We start from the raw sequence: 19,225 nt of genomic DNA on the forward strand, positions 1-19,225 counted from the left end.
GAATACTTAACTTTTTTTTTTTAAGAGAGAGTCTTACTCTGTTGTCCAGGCTGGAGTGCAGTGGCATGATCTTGGCTCACTGCAAGCTCTACCCCCTGGGTTCAAGCGATTCTTGTGCCTCAGTCTCCTGAGTAGCTGTGATTTTCTGCATTTGCCACCACACCCAGCTAATTGTTGTATTTGTAGTAGAGATGGGGTTTCACCACTTTGCCCAGGCTGGTTTTGAACTCCTGGCCTCAAGCAATCTGCCTCCACTTCCCAAAGTGCTGGGATTATAGGCGTGAACCACCATGCCTGGACTGAATAGCTTATGTTCTTATAGCACAGTAGATGAGAACATGAACTCTGCAGTACAGTTGCCAGAGTTTGAATTACAGCTCTAATCTTTATAAACTGTATAACAGTAGACAAACTATTACCACTGTGCCTCAGTTTTCACATTTTTTAACAGGACCGTATAAATATTGTCAGATAAGAGATGTAAAAGACTTCGTGTAGTATCTGAGTAATAGCAAATACTCAGAAAGTGATAATTGTTATCATAAAGAGAGGGAAGGAAATACCTACAGGATATCTTATGTTTTTTTTTTCTCATTTCTAGTCCTACTATTGTAATTTCTTAATTTGTGTACATATATAATATTAGTAACTAAATCATTATTCATGTAATATGTACATTTGAAATATGGTAGTCATATATTTTTTTCAAGTAACAGACAACTTTGAAATTATCTCCAAATAATACTATTTAGACACATCTTCTTTAATTTCTACTTTTTAAAAACTTAAAAAATAAAATGTTGAATTAATTAGAAGTTGCCAGGATATACTCAGAAATAGTGTTATAACCCGAACTAAAACACATTTTATTGTTTTTTAAATTCCCATGGCTAACTTAAAATCACTGGGCAAGTAGATTTGGGCCTGATATTTACCTAGGAATTGCTTATCAGTTAAGAAATAAATTATCGATTTGCTAAAGGCTTCATTTCATACTTTTATACTTTACCATCAACTGTTTTATTTTTATTCTTTTGAAAATATACTCTAGACTGATTGGTGATTTCTTTATTAATGTGGTATTTTCCACTAGACCTTTCTGTCATAATACAAGTGTTTTTTATCTTCTCTCTCCAATATGGTAGCCACTAGCCACATGTAGCTGTTGAGCACTTGAAATATAGCTAGTGCAACCAAGGACCTGAATTTTTATTTTTATATAATTTTAATTTTAAATAGCCACATATGGCTGGTGGCTACCATATTGGATAGTGCAAGTTTAAAGTAGCAGTGAGTTTTTTAATATAAAATGAATGTTAAGTGAATGACTTCTTCAAAAAATTATCTTTAGTATGGATTCTTAAGAATTTTATTATCTCATTGTGTAAGAAAACTGTAGTGAAATTTTTCATAATTAAAAAAATATTTGTAGTTAATGTGCCATGCAGATGGGGGGTAAGCTAATTAGGTCTCTGATTCTTTATATATAAAATGGGGAGAATTGTGCCTATTTCATAAAGTTGTTGGAAGATTTAAATTGTATAATAAAATGAAAAGTTCATTGCATATGGTCTGGCATTATGTATTAAACACTCCATTAATCTTATTTTCTGTTATTAGTTTTATTACTATTTATACTAATAAATAATGGTTGCCTTTCCCTTGCTCATTTTCCTTTTACTTAAAATGTTTTCTTTCCTTTTTAGCAACTGATTTGGTGCTGAGAAAGGTTATCAATTTTTCTGACTGTACAGTTTGTCTTGATAAACGGAATGCCAGTGGTAAAATAGAATTTTACCAGGATCCTTTATTGTACAAATGTTCCTTCAGAACTCGTCTTCATTTTACATATGATAACCTAAATTCCAAGATGCCATCTGTTATTAAAGTAGGTATCTCTTTTTTTTGTAGTTAAGTTGCATGTCTTTATTTTGTTTATTGACTCTTGCGGATGCTAATCATTATTAACAAATGAGGAAATTAACCTTATAAATATGTATGCCATTTGTTGTTATAAAAAGTTTATTTCTGTTTATGATTTTTATGTTGTATTTATACATTTCTGTATGATATATTCTAGTAGAGTTTAGAGACAACTTTTCTCTATAACTGTAATTTTATTTTTTTAGTTTGTCCAGCTGTTTATTAGTGTTTCTCTCTTCAAGTAGATAGAGGAAATACTATTAAAGGGTATATTTATACCCACAATGGACTACATATCAGTATTCTGTATTTCAGTTCTTATAATCTGTTCAGCATGATCTGCTATCTATACTTCTCTTTACTAGGTGACTTTGTAAAGCTTGATATACTAACCTAATATTTTAGTTTATTGGTTCAAGAAGTTTTAGCTTTTGATTTATGATTTTTAAAATGTAATTAAAATCTTAGGGAGTTATTCAGGACATGTCTTTTTTTTAATTTCCATTTTTATTTAAGATTAAGGGATTTGTTATAAGGGTATAATATTGTATGATACTTAGGTTTGGGCTCCCATTGATACCATCACCCAGATAGTGAACATAGTACCCAAAAGGAAGTTTTTCAGCGCTTGTTCTCTCTCCTTCCTTCCTTCCCTTTAGAGTCCACACTGTCTGTTGTTCCCATCTTTATGTCCATGTATACCGAAGATTTAGCTTCCACTTCTAAGTGAGAACAGGACATGTCTTTTGATACATGTGAAAATTTTCTCTCCAATGTAGTGTATGTTTTCAATGTATGTGGTTAGTATCTAAGCATAAATATTGTTGTCTTATTTAACAGTTTTCTGAATATTGTTTGTCTGCCTATCACTGTATCTTGGAAAAAGAATTTGGTGACTTCTGATCCTGTTAACTAGGTTTTAATGTGGAATAAATGTTTATTGTTGAATTACTTGCCTCTGACTGTCAAAGTTCTGTGATGGAAGGGCTGGACTTAGGTGTCTGAACACTGGTATTGACTACTGTTTCTGTTTGGGTATGGCTGTATAAAAACTAGGTTTGTTTTGTTACATTATATTTTATTAAAATATAATTTTTTCTATTTTGTGTAGCCTTACTGTACTTAATATGTAAAATCTACATGTTTTTTTCTTGGTAGTGCTCAGTTGCCTGTGTTTTACTTTTTTCCACACAGTGTATAATGCATATTGGTTTGTTTATATTCTGTTGCTTTTTCCTTCTACATTTGAGTTAGCTTCTTTGGCAAAGATAAACAAGGAAAAGAATTAACTCAGTAATATTGATGGCTCTGTCTCAGGGAAATGGGCTTACTTTCTTTAGCCTTGGGTTTTCTAGTAAAGTTGGGGAATGTGAAGGTAAATTCAAGATACATTGAAAGCAAGTAATGGATATATGCAAGTTTACTATATAAAATACTGTTTTTGATCATTAGTGCAAATGTAATGGTCTGTTCTGGGATGTGGTTATATTAGAGGAAGATAAAATAGACGAGGAAAACTTAGTGTTGGCATATAAGTAAGTTTGTGTTCTCACAACTGATTAGCCATGACATTTCACTGAAAAAGTCCCTTAACATAAATAAACGTGTATAATAGTTGCCAAATATGTGATATCAATGTTTTATACTCAACTGAAATCAATTTTTGAGGTTTTATTTCTTCTTTTCTTTTCTCTCTCTCTTTTTAATTCCCTCCTCTCTCCTTCCCTTCTCCTCCCTTTCTCTCCCCTCCCCTCTGCTCTCTCTCCTTTTTCCTCTTTCCTTTTTTCTTTACCTTCGAGGCTCCCTGTCACCCAGGCTGGAGTGCAGTGGCACAATCATACTTCACTGTAACCTTGAACTCCTGGGCTCAAGCGATCCTTCTGCCTCAGGCTTTCAAGTAGCTAGAACTACAGGCGCATGTCTCCATCCCTGGCTCATTTTAAATTGTTTTTTGTAGAGGCGGAGTCTTACTCTGCAGCTCAGGCTGGTCTTGAACCTCCTAGCTTCAAGTAATTCTCCTGTCTACACCTCCCAAAGTGCTGAGATTCCTGGCATGAACCACCATGCCTGCCTGAGTTTTTTGTTAATACTATTGTAATGTTGAGATTTGCCATTTTGGGTTAGACCCATCATCCTTCCAACTCCTAATCTTAGGGAATATGTATTAAATAGATATGGTCGACCTCATTAATTACCTCACAAACAGAGGTTTCTCAAAATGTTCCAGATACTCTATTTCTTTTCTTCCTCTTTTTTTTTTTTTTTTTTTTTGAGACAGAATCTTATTCTTGTCGCCCAGGCTGGAGTGCAATGGCATGATCTCAGCTCACTGCAACCTCTGCCTCCTGGGTTCAAGCAATTCTCCTGCCTCAGTCTCCCGAGTAACTGAGATTACAGGTGCCGTCCAGCAGGCCTGGCTAATTTTTGTATTTTTAGTAGAGACGAGGTTTTGCCCTGTTGATCAGGCTGGTCTCGAGCTCCTGACCTCATGCGTGATCCCCCTGGCTTGGCCTCCCAAAGTGCTGGGATTACAGGCATGAATCACCGTGCCTGGCCCCTCTGTTTCTTTTCAAATCTTTCATGTATGTTTATTTTGAATGCATTTATATTTTGGGTTGGCTTTTTATAATTTTCCATTTTTTATGTGAAATAAATATGTTCTGGTGATTATGACGTTTATGAGATACAGATCCTATGAGTACGTAATTTATTTAACATTTCTCCTGTTTTTAGAAATTTACTTTGCAGTTTCTCAGAGCAGTGAAATTCTGTGCATAGATCTTTGACCACATTTCCTGAGTAATTCCTTAGGAAAGATTTGTATAATTGCAAATATCTTTTTTTTAAGTCTTGTGATCTGTATTGCCAAATTGTTTCCAGAAAGATTTAGCCAGGTTATACTCCCATGAACATTAGGGGGAGTGCCTACATCATACTCTTGTTATCCTTAAATATGATCATATTTTAAAAATTGCCAACTTGTTGAACAACAAATGATATGTAATTTAATTGCTGTTTATTACTGAAGTTAGATTTTTGAAAACACATTCACTGGTCATTTGTTCTTTGTATTATCAGTTCAGGTTCTTTATCCATTTTTCTACTGAGTATTAATCTTACTCATTTTAAGGAGTTTTTAAAAAGATACTTAAGACAGATTCTTTGTTATTGGTTTTGCTGACTGCTTATCTCCAGAGCTATTGGTGCAATACAAGATTTAAAAGAATGTGGCAGAGAAATTTCAAATTAAGGAAACTTTAGCAGATGTGCATACTCCTTTCCTGCTCACCTCCCACACTCATTGCCTATTTTCTTACCTCTTCATTGTTTATTCAGTATATGATTATTAGGTCAGTTTTTAAAAACTTGTGCTTATATTCGAAATATGGTATTTCACACCCCCCCATACAGTTTTCTCCCCTTAACATAAATCTTTTATGTGCTTTAAGCCCTAAAAATACGATGATTGCCATTACTACTACTTCATCTTTCATAGACACTCAAATACATTAGTCAAAATAAACCTTCTAAGAGACTTGACTTTATGGCTTAATTGGTTTTACTCCATGTTTCGATAACAGCAGGAAACCATTACACCGAAGCTGTGTTTATATTCCATTGGTGACTCTTTCTTTAAGGAGAACTTTGATTGCTGTATATTCTATTTGCTAGTAGTTAATTTTATTTCTTTGTTATAATTGTTTCATTTTATCAGTTGAATAAATTTTATGTCATTTAAATCATTACAATTTGAAAACTTTTGTTATTTAAATCTTATTTAAAATTTGAAAATGTTTTCAACATACATTTCACTTGTTTTCCATATTTGACAAAAATTTTTATTATTTACATACTTTCATAGTTGTAATACTAGTCTTTTCCCCAGTTAACACATGGTTTTAGGATATGTATGTATTATTTATGGTTAATAAACCTGGAAAGAATGATTAGAGTTTCACTAAAATGACATAAAATTTTTATTATTCTTGGTTTTGACAGATTGTTCCGTTTTTTGGGAGTAGTACTGTTATTCTCTTAATGTTAGAGAGTAGCTGTTTGGTTACATAACTAACTTTGTTTCTGAAACAGTAATCTGGAAATCTAATGGGATTATACCTGCTCACTATTAATTCTATTTGTATGTACATCATTTGGTTTAATATAGTTTCTAGCTAACGTGTATTGATCATCATAGCAAAATCTACTTAATTCCTAAGATCTTAGAGTATCGTTTTGATTTAAGTATTAAAATGTTTGGAGCATTTCTTTTATGTTATGCCATTTGAAGACTTTAAAACATTTCTTTACGTAAAAGGTACTCTTTTTAAACATGCGTTTGTTGGTGTTTTGTCTTTTTCAAAATGCAGATTCATACTTTAGTAGAAAGTTTGAAACTTTCTATCACAGATCAACAGCTGCCTATGTTTATTCGTATAATGCAACTTGGAATTGCTCTTTACTACGGAGAAATAGGCAGTTTCAAAGAAGGCGATATAGAGGACCCTACTTGTCATAATAAAGATATGCTAGGAAACATTACAGGTAACTAATGTAAAACTTTATTAAACAAAAACTTTAAGACTATTCTTACACTTTACCATTGGGAAACTTTAAAAAATGTATTAGATTGAGTTTTACCGTATTCTAATGAGATGGGCTGATTGTTTTTTGGTTGTTTTACACTGTTTTAATTTTTTTGTTTTGTTTTGAGACGGAGACTAGTTCTGTTGCCTGGGCTGCAGTGCTGTGGTGCAATCATGGCTCACTGCAACCTCTGCCTTTCAGGTTCAGGCAATTCTCTTGCCTCAGCCTCCCAAGTAGCTGGGATTACAGACATGCACCACCACGCCTGCCTCATTTTTGTATTTTTTTAGTAGAGATGGGGTTTCACCATGTTGGCCAGGCTGGTCTCAAACTCCTGACCTTGTGATCTGCCCGCCTTGGCCTCCTGAAGTGCTGGATACGAGCCACAGCACCCGGCCTACACTACTTTAATTTTATCTACATGCTGGATAACATTCTGATTTTTTCCTATATGCTAAAAATAACATATACATATATTTCTAATAGATATAAGTGTTCAGAATGTACTACTTACTTATTTATGAATGAGACAGGGTTTTGCTCTGGCACCCAGGCTGGAGTGCAGTGGCACGATCATGGGTCACTGCAACCTCGACCTCCCAGGCTCAGGTGATCCTTCTACCCCAGCCTTCCTAGTAGTTAGGGCTACAGGCACGCGCCACCATGCCTGGCTAATTTTTGCATTTTTTGTAGAGACAGGTTTTGCTCTGTTGCCCAGGGTGGTCTCAAACTCCTAGGCGTAAGCCATCTGCCCGCCTCAGCATCACAAAGTGCTGGGATTACAGGCATGAGCCACCATGCTTGACTCAGGATATACATTTGATAAAAGTTGAAGTAGTATAACCTCAAAATTTCCTAGTACATGATAGTATTGGTAATTTTTCTGCAAAACTTCACTTAAGTAAAATTGAGTTATTTTAGTGCTGTTAATTAATGAAATGTAAACTTCATTGAAGGATATGTAATGTGGGAAAATACAGGGATCATTTTGATGTATTTCTTTCCCTTAGAATTTTAAGATAAAATGGGACAGATAGATGTGTCAGTAGTTAGTTAAGTATGATGTATGGTAGAATGGCAGAAAGTTTGATAAATATTGTGAATGATCTGATGTAGAAAGGTGAAAGGAATGACTGATTTCAACTTGGTATTGGGCCTGAGACTCAGAAAGTTTTAAGATGATTAATTTCCATAGATAAAGCCCTAAGAGAAGGGCATTTAAAACTTAGGGGCAAATAAACCAATTAAAAATGGGCAAAGAGACATTTCTCCAAAGAAGATAAACAAATAGCAAACAAGCAAATCAAAACCTCAATGACATACCACTTCACAGGTACTAGATGACTATAAGAAAAAAAATACAAAATAACAGGTATTGGTGAGGATGTGGAGAAATTGGAACTCATATAAGTTGTTGGGAGTGTAAAATGGTATATAGTGGCTTTGGAAAACAATATGGCAGTTCTTCAAAACGTTAAATATAGAGTTACCATATTGACCTAGCATCCATTCCTACATATATACCAAGATAATTGATAACATATGTCCATGTAAAAACTTATATATGAAATGTTCATGGTAACATATTCATAGTAGCCAAAAACTGGACACAGTTGAAATGTCTATCAACTGATGAATGGATTATCAAATTATGGTATATTCATACATTGGAGTATTATTTAGCTATACAAAAAAATGAAATACTGATACAGGCTTCAGCATGGATGAACCTTGAAAGCATTATCTTAAGTGAAAGCAGCTGGTCAAAAGATAACACATATGCTATGATTCCATAAGAAATGTTCAGAATAGGCAGTTCTGTAGAGGCAGGAAGTAGATTAGTAACCAGAAATTGAGGGGAGGAGAGAATGACTGCAAATAAGTAGGCTTCTTTTTGGAATGATGAAAATGTTTAAAAATTAGACAGTGGTGATGGGAGCAGAGCTTGTGACTATTAAAAAAAATCCCACTGAATTGTACACCTTTAAATGTTGAATTTTATGCTATTTAAACTTTATCTCATTAAAAAATCTTACTACCTTAAAATAAAGCATAGAGAACAACATGAATCAGAGTATGTAGATATAAAACGTACCTTTATTTCACACTAGAGGGTAAATTTTTGTTAGACAATGCACTTCTGAGACAGAAACAGTGTCTTATACCTGGAGCAAACATAGCACATAGAGGATACTTGTTTTATTTTTTTCCAACATGACAAATTTCAAATATATGGAAAAGCTGTAAGAGTTCTTATAAGGTGAACACTCACGTACGTATCATCTAGAGTCTGCTATTGATATTCTGTTACATTTGCTTCATCACATATCGGTTCATCTAACATCCCTTTCTCTATTTATCAATACAGTGATTGTTTTTGATGCCTTTCAAGTTAAGTTACAAACGTTGGTACACTTCACCCCTAACCCTCAGCTGCCTGTTGATATATAGAGTTTCTACTAAGTGGGTGTTTTTATTTTTTTTTGGAAGTTAACTCTCCAAAGTAAAATTCAGTGAGTTTGAGAAATACATACACCTGTGTGATGCAAAACACTCATCAAGATATAGGTCATTAACAGCTGAGATAGTTTCTTATGCCCCTTTCTAGTCATCCCCCTTTCACCTGCCTGCCTCCTCTCGAGAAAACACTATTCTGAAGTTCCTTAAAACTATAGATTTAGTTTTGCTGATTCTAGAATTTCATATAAATGGAAACAATATGTATAAAGGTTTCTTTCATTAAGCATAGTGTGTTTGGTATTTATCTGTGTTGTTGCATATAGCAGTCATTCTTTCCTTTTCATTGCTAGATACATTGTATGAATGTATCATGTGAATATACTATAGTTTATTTTACCATTCAGTTGTTGATGGACACTTGGGCTGTTTTTCATTTTTGGCTATTATAAATAAAACTTTCATAGGTATTTTTGTACAAATTTCACGTAGACATGTGCTATTCTTTCTTTTGGGTAAATACTTAAGAGTGGAATTATATGTTTATTTTTCAAAGAAACTTCCATAACTTTTTCCAGTGTGGTTGTACCATTTTATATTCCTATCAACAATGTGTGAGAGTTACAGTTGGCCTACATCCTTGCTAACATTCAATGGTGTATTTTTTCACTTTTTTGCCGTTGGGATGAGTGTGTTGTGGTATCTTATGGTTTTTTAATTTGCATTTTTTGATGGCTAATTATTTTGAATTTTTAATGTGATTATAGGCCTTTATCTACCTTTGTGAAGTATGTGTTAAATACTTGTCCATTTAAAACTTTTTTGTGTCTTTTTAAAATTTTATTTTACTTTATGTATTTATTATTTATTTATTTACATAGTCTCACTCTGTTGCCCAGGCTGGAGTATGATGGCATGATCATAGCTCACTGCAGCCTTGAACTGGCCTCAAGCAATCCTCCAGCCTCAGCCTCCTGAGTGGCTGGGACTACAGGTGCACAACATTGAGTGTGGCTGATAAATTTTTTTTTTTTTAAATTTTGTCGAGGTGGGGTCTCACTTTGTTGTAGTAGGCTGTTCTTGAACTCCTGGCTTCATGTGATTCTACCATCTCGGGCTCCCAAAGTGCTGGGATTATAGGAATGAGCCAGTGGGCCCAACAGGGTTTGCAACTTATATAAAACTTATTCTGAACTACAATGGCTAAAGTGTATTGGTACTATTATTTTAGTCACTCTAGTTAATTCTTATTAAGCCTTTTCCTTCTCAGGTGAAAGAAGGCAAACATTCATAACCTATAAATGTAGAATGTTCCAAGAGTCTCCTGTCATAAGAGTTTAAAAGTTATAAAGCTTTTCAATAAGAAAACCTGTAAGGATGTTATTTAAAGATTTAAAAGAGTATGTGTATTTATAGATTTATCAATGGAGTGTAGATATGAGTGAATCTGCTGGAGACTACTTTTCCTATGGTGTGTTTTTTTTTTTTTTAGGCAGGGTCTAGGGTCTTGCTCTGTCACCCAGGCTGCAGTGCAGTGGTATGATCATGGCTCACTGCAACGCTTGCCTCCTGGCTTCAAGTGATTCTCCCACCTCAGCCTCCCAAGTTGCTGTGACCATAATGGGTGCACACCACCACACCCAGACAATTTTTTTTTTGTTTTTTTAGTAGGGACAGGGTTTCACCGTGTTGCCCAGGCTGGTCTCGAACTCCTGAGCTCAGGTGATCTGCCCACTTTGGCCTCCCAAAGTGCTGGGATTACAGGTGTATGTCACTGATCCTGGCCCCTATGAATTTTACACCCGTACAGTTTTTTGTATTTTTAGTAGGGACAGGATTTCATCATGTTGCTGAGGCTGTTCTTGAACTCCTGAGCTCAGGTGATCTGCCCATCTTGGCCTCCCAAAGTGCTGGGATTACAGGTGCTAGTCACTGCTCCTGGCCCCTATGAAATTTTTAAAAATGAATTTTTTTTTCTAAATTTCATGATGCTTCTTTTGTTTATATAGCTAGAATAATATTAAGGGACTTTGATGGAGTTTGTCTTTACAAAGGTGGCATAAAGAGTGGTTGGAATCTAAATCTTTGGTCTGCCAATTTGTAACCAAATAAAATTTCTTTGCTATAATTTTTTCATCTGTACAACAGGAAAGGTATATAATATCTTACTTGCTAGTAAGAAAGAGGCCCCAACATTGTTATTTTTCTTAGCTACATATAAAAGTCATTTTATTGTAATGTTTGCTTTCATCTTTGGGATAATTCTTGTTTGGGCAGGGGTGCATTTTGCCTAGAAGCACTTTCCATTTTTTTTTTCCTCCATGGGTGCATCAGGAAATGAAGAATATTTCTTGGATCTTTGTGGTATTATGTTTCTGAGAAAAGTCAGTTTTTCAATATATCAGCCTTGTTTTTGAGAGGTAGGTTTTTTGTTGTTGGTTTAAAACATTCATGAGTGATGTTAAATAATTAATTTATTCTTTGTCTTTATCAAATACAGTTAAAAGTTATGTGCAGTTGATAAGCTACTTTGCACATCACATTAACCATAACCTACTAAAGGAGATTGATACAGTACAACATACAGAAACTTGAGAGTCATAATGCTAAATTATTGGTTTCAAATAATAATAATCAATGTATCATTTGTTTATATCTTATAATAGAAGGATATGGGAGGAAAAATTGTAAAGGATGTGTATTTCTATTTTCTTAGTTAAATCCTTTTGACTTATTTAAAGTGACTTAATTTTAATTGATAGGTTCTGAAGATGAAACAAGAATAGATATGCAATATCCTACTCAGTATAAAGGTCAAGAGTTACATTCACAGCAAGATGAGGAGCAGCCACAGGGATGGGTATCATGGGCCTGGTCGTTTGTGCCTGCAATTGTGAGTTATGACGGTGGTGAGGAAGACTTTGTTGGGAATGATCCTGCATCAACCACGCATCAGCAAAAGGCACAGGCTTTGAAGGATCCTATTGTTTCTATAGGATTTTATTGCACAAAGGCAACGGTGACTTTCAAAGTAGGTCTTTTCTCTTGCTGTTTATATCTGTAGCAACTTTAATACTTAAATTTGGATTGTTAGTACAATTCTAGCTTCATTCAAGTTTGTTTTGCATTCAATAGATGTGAGATAGAGTCTAACAGTTCTTACTTCATAAAATTACATGGCTCCTCCACTTGAAATCTTTGAATTTTGATCCCTTCCTGTCTTCTTAGGGCCTTCTCCACATTTCTTTTCTATTAGCTTCATAGATAGTTTTTCGCCCTATTGAATCATTCACTTGGTGTACACACATGCCTTAATATTGTCATTAAAAAAGAAAGGAACAGCAAAAATTTTCCCTTGAATTCTTTTACCCATCAGGTACGGTTTCATTTCTGTGCTTGCCTTCGTAACAATATAACAATCTCTCTCTCTCTATTTTTTTTTTTTTTTTTTTTTTGAGACAGGGTCTGGCCTAGGCTGGAGTGCAGTGGTGCAATCACAGCTCATTGCAACCTCTGCCTCTCGGGCTCAAGACATTCTCTCACCTTAGCCTCCCGAGCAGCTGGGACACTACAGGCATGTGCCACTGTGCCCAGCTAATTTTTTTTTTCTTTTTAAAAATATTTTGTAGAGATGGAGTTTTGCCATGTTGCCCAGGCTAGTCTCACTCCTAGGCTCAAGCGTTTTTCCCCCTTTGGCCTCCCAATGTGCTAGGATTATAGGTGTTAGCCCACGCCCAGCCTCATAACAAATTTTTGTTTTTAAAGGATTATTTATATTTAATTATCTCTTTCCTCATCTCTTTCGCTTTTCAGGACAAATTTGTTAACTAGGTCCTCTTCTAGCTATTTTTCCAGCAGTATTTAACATAATTTGACGACTTCCTCCATTAAAATAATGCATGTAAAATATCTATTCTCATCTATACAAAAATATATATAATATATACAAATATGTGTATGTCCAGGTTAAAGAATAATAAAGTAAATACCCTTCTACTTGAAGAAATACAAAATTATGCCAGGCACGGTGGCTCACACCTGTAATCCGAGTACCCCTGCACCTCAGCCAAAAGAAATATAAAATTGCTAGTAGCTTTGATCCCCCATGTATTCTTCTTTGATCTTATTTTACCTTCTGTTCCTCTCACATATAACCCAAACTTAATTTTTGAGTTATTTGTTTCCTGGACTTTTATAATACTACTACCATGCCTGTAATATTCCCGAATAATATCTTAATTCATTCAACAAATATTTTCAGTGCCAGCTGTGTCTAGGCATTGTTTTGTCTCCAGAGATACCAGAGTGAACAGATATAGATTCCTGCTTTTTCAAACTTAAGTTGATATTATAAACAAATAACATATATATTGTGTTCATTGAATATAAAGGTTATGTAGAAAAATCAAGTGGGGGCCTGGTGCGGTGGCTCACGCCTGTAATCCCAGCACTTTGGGAGGCCGAGGTGGCCAGATCACCTGAAATCTGGAATTCGAGATCAGTCGGACCAACATGGAGAAATCCCATCTCTACTAAAAAAAAATTAGCCTGTTAGCCGGGTGTGATGGCGCATGCCTGTAATCCCAGTTACTCGGGAGGCTGAGGCAGGAGAATTGCTTGAACCCGGGAGGTGGAAGTTGTGGTGAGCCAAGATCATGCCATTGCACTCCAGCCTGGGCAACAAGAGTGAAACTCTGTCTAAAAAAAAAAAAAAAAAAAAAAATCAAGTGGGAAGAGGAATAGTGAGTGCTTTCACTAGAGGGGAAATTATGCAATTTAAAATGGGATCATCAGGGAAGGCCTTATTATGAAGGGAATATTACAGCAAAGACCTGCGAAAGAGGAAGCCTTATTTATATCTGAGAATGAACATTCCAGTAATAACAAATGTAAAGGCACCAGAGTTCAAGGAACAGCAAGGAAGCCAATAGTGTCATGAGATACTGTGAATGAATGTGGTATGAAAGATAAGAGGGGTGATGAGGTTTGGAGTGATTCCTAAGTTGTAAACTGTATAGATCATTTTTGGGACTTTGTCTTTTATTCTGAGTGAGGTAAACAATATTTGACCAGTTTTTAGAAGAATTATATGATGATCTGGGTTATATGTTAATCTGGTTCACTGTGGCTGCTGTGTTGGAAGCAAAAGTAAGGAAAAGAAATAGATAGGAATGCAATTTTCAAGCAGGAGATGGTAATGACTTGGACTAGAGTGATAGCAAGTGGAGGTGATGAAAAGTGATTGTGTTTTGAAGGTCAAATAGGCAGAATTTCCTGATAGATTTTATTATGAGACATGAATGAAAAAAAAAAAAAAAGATGATCCAAGGATGGCTGTTGAACAACTAGAAGAGTTGAGCTCTGACATTTTGAGATGACTGGGATTAGGAGAAGACTATATTTGAGATGAAGATGAGGAATTTAGTTTGGGTAGGTTTAAGATGCCTGCTGTATATATAATTCAGTGGGCAGTTGGATATGTGAATCTAGAATTCAGGTTAGAAATTTGCCTAGATGCATATATTTGATAGTCATGATTTTATTAAAACTGAAATTAGTGTAGAACAGAAAAAAGAGGTTCTAGAGCCAAGCTCTGGGGCACTGTGATGGTAAGAAATTGGAAAGATGAGGAAGAAATAGCAAAGGAAGCTGAGAATAAGTGATCAATATTGTAGGCAGAAAACCAAGAGACTGGAAGGTAAGTGCCATAAATGTTTTAAAGAGGAGGGAATAGATTATTTGTAAGAATGAATCCTTGGATTTGACAATGTGGAAATTACTGGTGATTTTGAGCAGAGCAGTGATATGACACTGTTGGAATCTTAGTTGGAGCTGGTTAAAAGCAAATGGGAAGACTGGTAGAAATGTAAAATAGTGCATCTGCTGTGGAATATAGTTTGGTGGTTCCACAAAAAATTAAATGTAGAATTACCATATAATCTAGCCATTTTATTTCTAGGTATGTACTCAAAAGAATAAAAAACTAGTATTCAAACAAATTGATGTACGTAAATGTTCATAGTAACTCTCTTCAGTGATCTCCCAAAATGGAAACAATCCAAATGTTCATCAGTGGATGAATGAACAAATTATGGTATATACATACAGTGGAATAATATTCAGCCTTAAAAAAAATGAAATTTTGACTGGGTGTGGTGGCTCATGCCTGTAATCCCAGCACTTCAGGAGGCTGAGTGGGTGGTTCATGAGGTCAGGAGTTCAAGACCAGCCTGGCCAACATGGTGAAACCCTGTCTCTACTAAAAATACGAAAAGCTGGGCATGGTGTTGGGTACCTGTAGTCCCAGCTATTCAGGAGGCTGAGGCAGGAGAATTGCTTGAACCTGGGAAGCAGAGTTGCAGTGGGCCGAGATCACACCATTGCACTCCAGCCTGGGCAACAACAGTGAAACTCCATCTAAAAAAAAAAAAAAAAAAAGAGAAATGAAGTTCTGATGCATGCTAAACATGAATGAACCTTGAAATTTCTATGCTAAGTGAAATTAGCCAGACACAAAAGGACAAAGATTGTGTGATTCCACTTAGATGATGTTCTCTAGAGAGACAGAATAGGCTATATGTGAAAGGGAGTTTATTAAGGAGATTGACTCACACGATCACAAGGTAAAGTCCCATGATAGGCATGTCTGCAAGTTGAGGAGTAAGGAAACCAGTGGTGGATCAGTCCAAGTCCCCAAACCTCAAAAGTGGGGAAGCTGACAGTGCAGCTTTCAGTGTGGGCCAAAGGCCTGAGAGCCCCTGGCAAACCACAGGTGTAAGTCCCAAAGTCTAAAAGCTGAAGAACTTGGAGTCTGATGTTCAAGGGCAGGAAGCATCCAGCACAGGAGAAAGATGAAGGCCAGAAGACTCAGCAAGTCTAGTCCTTCCATATTCATCTGCCTGCTTTATCCTAGCCATGCTTCCAGCTGGTTAGATGGTGCCCACCCAGATTGAGGGTGGGTCTGCATCTCCCAGTCCACTGACTGAAATGTTAATCTCCTTTGGCAGGACACACCCAAGAACAATACTTTGCAGCCTTCAGTCCAATCAAGTTGACAATCAGTATTAACCATCACAGATGAGATATTTAGAATAGGCAAAATCACAGAAACAGAGAGTAGAATAGACATTGCTAGAGGCTGTAGGATACAGGGAAGTTGAGTTAGTGCTTAATAGGTAGAGTTTCTGCCTAGTATGATGTAAAAGCTCTGCAAACATAGGGTGGGGATAGTTTTGCACTATTTTGTACTAAATGCCACTGAATTGTATACTGACAAGTGGTTAAAACTACAAATTTTATTGTGTATATTTTATCATGCAAAAGGACAGATAAAATGCAAATGGTAGTAAAGTAATTGTTGAAGAGTACAGAAAACTCAAGATGGTTTTGTTATGAAGAGCATAGAAATGGGGAAATAGCTGGTTGGGGTTGTGGAGCTAAAGACTTTTTTTTGAAAGATGGGAGTAATTATAGCATATTTGTTTGGTGATATGAGTGATCTAATAGAGACGAAAAAATTGATATAGGCAAGAGGGGGAGAATTGCTGGAGTAATATTCTTGAGAAGATAAGAGGGCTTGGCACCTTTTGTAGAGGTGGAAAGTCTGATGACCTCTAATGGGACAATAGGTCATTCATTCATGATAGCAGGAGAGAAAGCAATGTGATCTTGCACCCACGTAAGTGATTTGGTAGAAAAGGTGGTAGTGGTTTTTGAAAGTTCTCTTCTGATTATTTTTTTCTTTAAATAGTTCTCTTAACTCAGAGTAAACATGGGAAAGGAGGAGAAGCTTTGAGGAAGGGGAAGAAGGTGTAAAATTGTCATCTTGGGGAGGATGAGGAGTAATTGCCTTTGAATATGTATGTTCATTAGGGACACTAAGGACCTACTACACCAGAGTGATCATGAATTTGAAGATATACTAGTCGTTGTGGTTGTATATATTTTCTGGTCATATTCTGCTGCTTTAGTTAGGGTGATGGTGAAAATAATCTGGAGGACAAGATCAATGCAGAATAGAAGGTCAAAAAACTGAGAAATCAGACTTTTGGAATGATCATCTCTCTGGATATTGAAATCACCAAGAATAATGACAGTGGTAGTGTGGGACTGAATCCAAAATTAAATCTTCAGACAACTAGTAGAATGATGTGGGATTGATTTATGAGTCTAAGAAAGAAGGATGATGGGTCTTACAGTCTGTTCCATATATTTTGCTATATTTTGAAAAATGCTGATATAAATGTTCTGGTACAGATCTTCTGACATATGTATCTAGAAGAGTTTCTTTGGGATATACTTCTTTTTTAAAAATTTTATCGCCGGGCACAGTGGCTCACGCCTGTAATACCAGCACTTTAGGAGGTCAAAACAGGTGGATCGCTTGAGCCCAGGAGTTCCAGATCAGCCATGCCAATATGGTGAAACTGTCTGTACAGAATAATACAAAAATTAGCCAAGCAGGATGGCGTGTGCCTGTAGTATGAGATACTTACCAGGCTGAGGTGAGAGGATCGCTTGAGCTGGAGGAGTGGAGGTTGAACTGAGCTGAGATCATGCCACTGCCACTCCATCCTGGGTGACAGAGCAAGACCTTGTCTCAAAAAAAAAAAAAAAAGAAAAGAAAAAATTATGTCTGGGTTACCAGGGACTGTTTTGTAGTCGTTTTTGGTGCTTCTCCTCTTCTGTCTGACCTTTAAATGTTGGCATATAGGGCTTGGTCTTTGGTCCTCTCATCTTTTCTGTGTACACACTCCCAAGGTGATATAACTCGATCATGATATAGATGCTAATAGACTATCAAATTTGTGTCTCCACTTTTCACTTTTCCCTGAGCTCTAGAATTCAACTGCCTATTTTATATTTCCACTTTCATATCTGGTTGACACTTAACACAAACAGAACTCTTTTTTTTTTTTTTTTTTGAGGCGGAGTCTCACTCTGTCGCCCGGACTGGAGTGCAGTGGCCGGATCTCAGCTCACTGCAAGCTCTGCCTCCCGGGTTTACGCCATTCTCCTGCCTCAGCCTCCCGAGTAGCTGGGACTACAGGCGCCCGCCACCTTACCCAGCTAGTTTTTTTTTGTATTTTAGTAGAGACGGGGTTTCACCATGTTAGCCAGGATGGTCTCGATCTCCTGACCTCGTGATCCGCCCGTCTCGGCCTCCCAAAGTGCTGGGATTACAGGCTTGAGCCACCGCGCCCGGCCTAACAGAACTCTTGATTTTTCTTTGCAGTTGTGCACCCCCCACCCCCACTATTTTACCTTTCATTATATTGCAACATTATCTACTAATTTGCTCAGGCTTAACATTTATCAGTATCTTTTCTTCTCCCACCACATCTAATCAGTCAGCCTGTTCTATCAGCTGTACCTCTAGGATGCAGTCATTTCTCATTAACTTTATTGCAACTTATAGACCAGTAGTTTTCAAACTTGTTGATCTCAAGGCTCCAGGAAACCTTTGCATTCTTAAAAATTATTGAGAACTCTGAGGCGTTTTGTTTATTCAGATTACATCTACTCATATTTATGGTATTAGAAATTAAAACAAATCTTAAGAATATGTATTTATTTATTTTAAAATAAATTTATTATATGTTGATGTGAATATCATTTTATAGTAAAAGTAAAATTGCTATATTTTAAAAGGTAAGAAGGGACATGCATTGGTTTTATTTTTGTAAATATCTTGAATGTCTGGCTTAGTAGAAGATAGCTGAATTTTCGTGTCTGCTTCAGTATTTAGTCTGTTAGGACATATTTTAATTAATGTATATGAAGAACATCTGGCCTCACATAGATATTTATTTGGAAAGGAAGGGGTATTTTAATAGCCTTTTCAAAAATTGTGGATATTCCTTTTGATATTACACTAAAACTTATTAAGTGGTAATTTAAAAAGATTTATTGGGCCGGGCATAATGGCTCACACCTGTAATCCCAGCACTTTGGGAGGCTGAGGTGTGCAGATCATGAGGTCAGGAGTTCGAGACCAGCCTGGCCAACATGGTGAAACCACATCTCTACTAAAAGTGCAAAAATTAGCCTGGTGTGGTGGTGGATGCCTGTAATCCCAGCTACTCGGGAGGCTGAAGCAGGAGAATTGCTTGAACCCAGGAGGCGGAGGTTGCAGTGAGCCAATGTCATGCCACTGCACTCCAGCCTGGGTGACAGAGCAAGATACTGTCTCAAAAAAAAAAAAAAAAAAAAAAAAAAAAAAAAGTTTTGTTGTTTTAAGAAAATAAAAAAAAAAAAAAAA

General features: G+C 36.1%; 1 protein-coding gene across 1 annotated transcript in view; it reads left to right on the forward strand.

Moving 5' to 3' along the window:
- The window catches only part of LOC108542214 (vacuolar protein sorting-associated protein 13B-like), a 441,791-nt gene that overhangs the window by 95,131 nt on the left and 327,435 nt on the right, over window positions 1-19,225 (forward strand). The window contains exons 6-8 of the mRNA XM_017892173.1: window positions 1,707-1,888; window positions 6,291-6,465; window positions 11,727-11,995. Of these exons, the coding sequence (XP_017747662.1) occupies window positions 1,707-1,888; window positions 6,291-6,465; window positions 11,727-11,995 (626 nt within the window). The remainder of the gene's footprint in view (window positions 1-1,706; window positions 1,889-6,290; window positions 6,466-11,726; window positions 11,996-19,225) is intronic.

Source organism: Rhinopithecus bieti, unplaced genomic scaffold, assembly GCF_001698545.2.
Source record: "Rhinopithecus bieti isolate Rb0 unplaced genomic scaffold, ASM169854v2 scaffold_73, whole genome shotgun sequence".
Taxonomy (NCBI): Eukaryota; Metazoa; Chordata; class Mammalia; order Primates; family Cercopithecidae; genus Rhinopithecus; species Rhinopithecus bieti.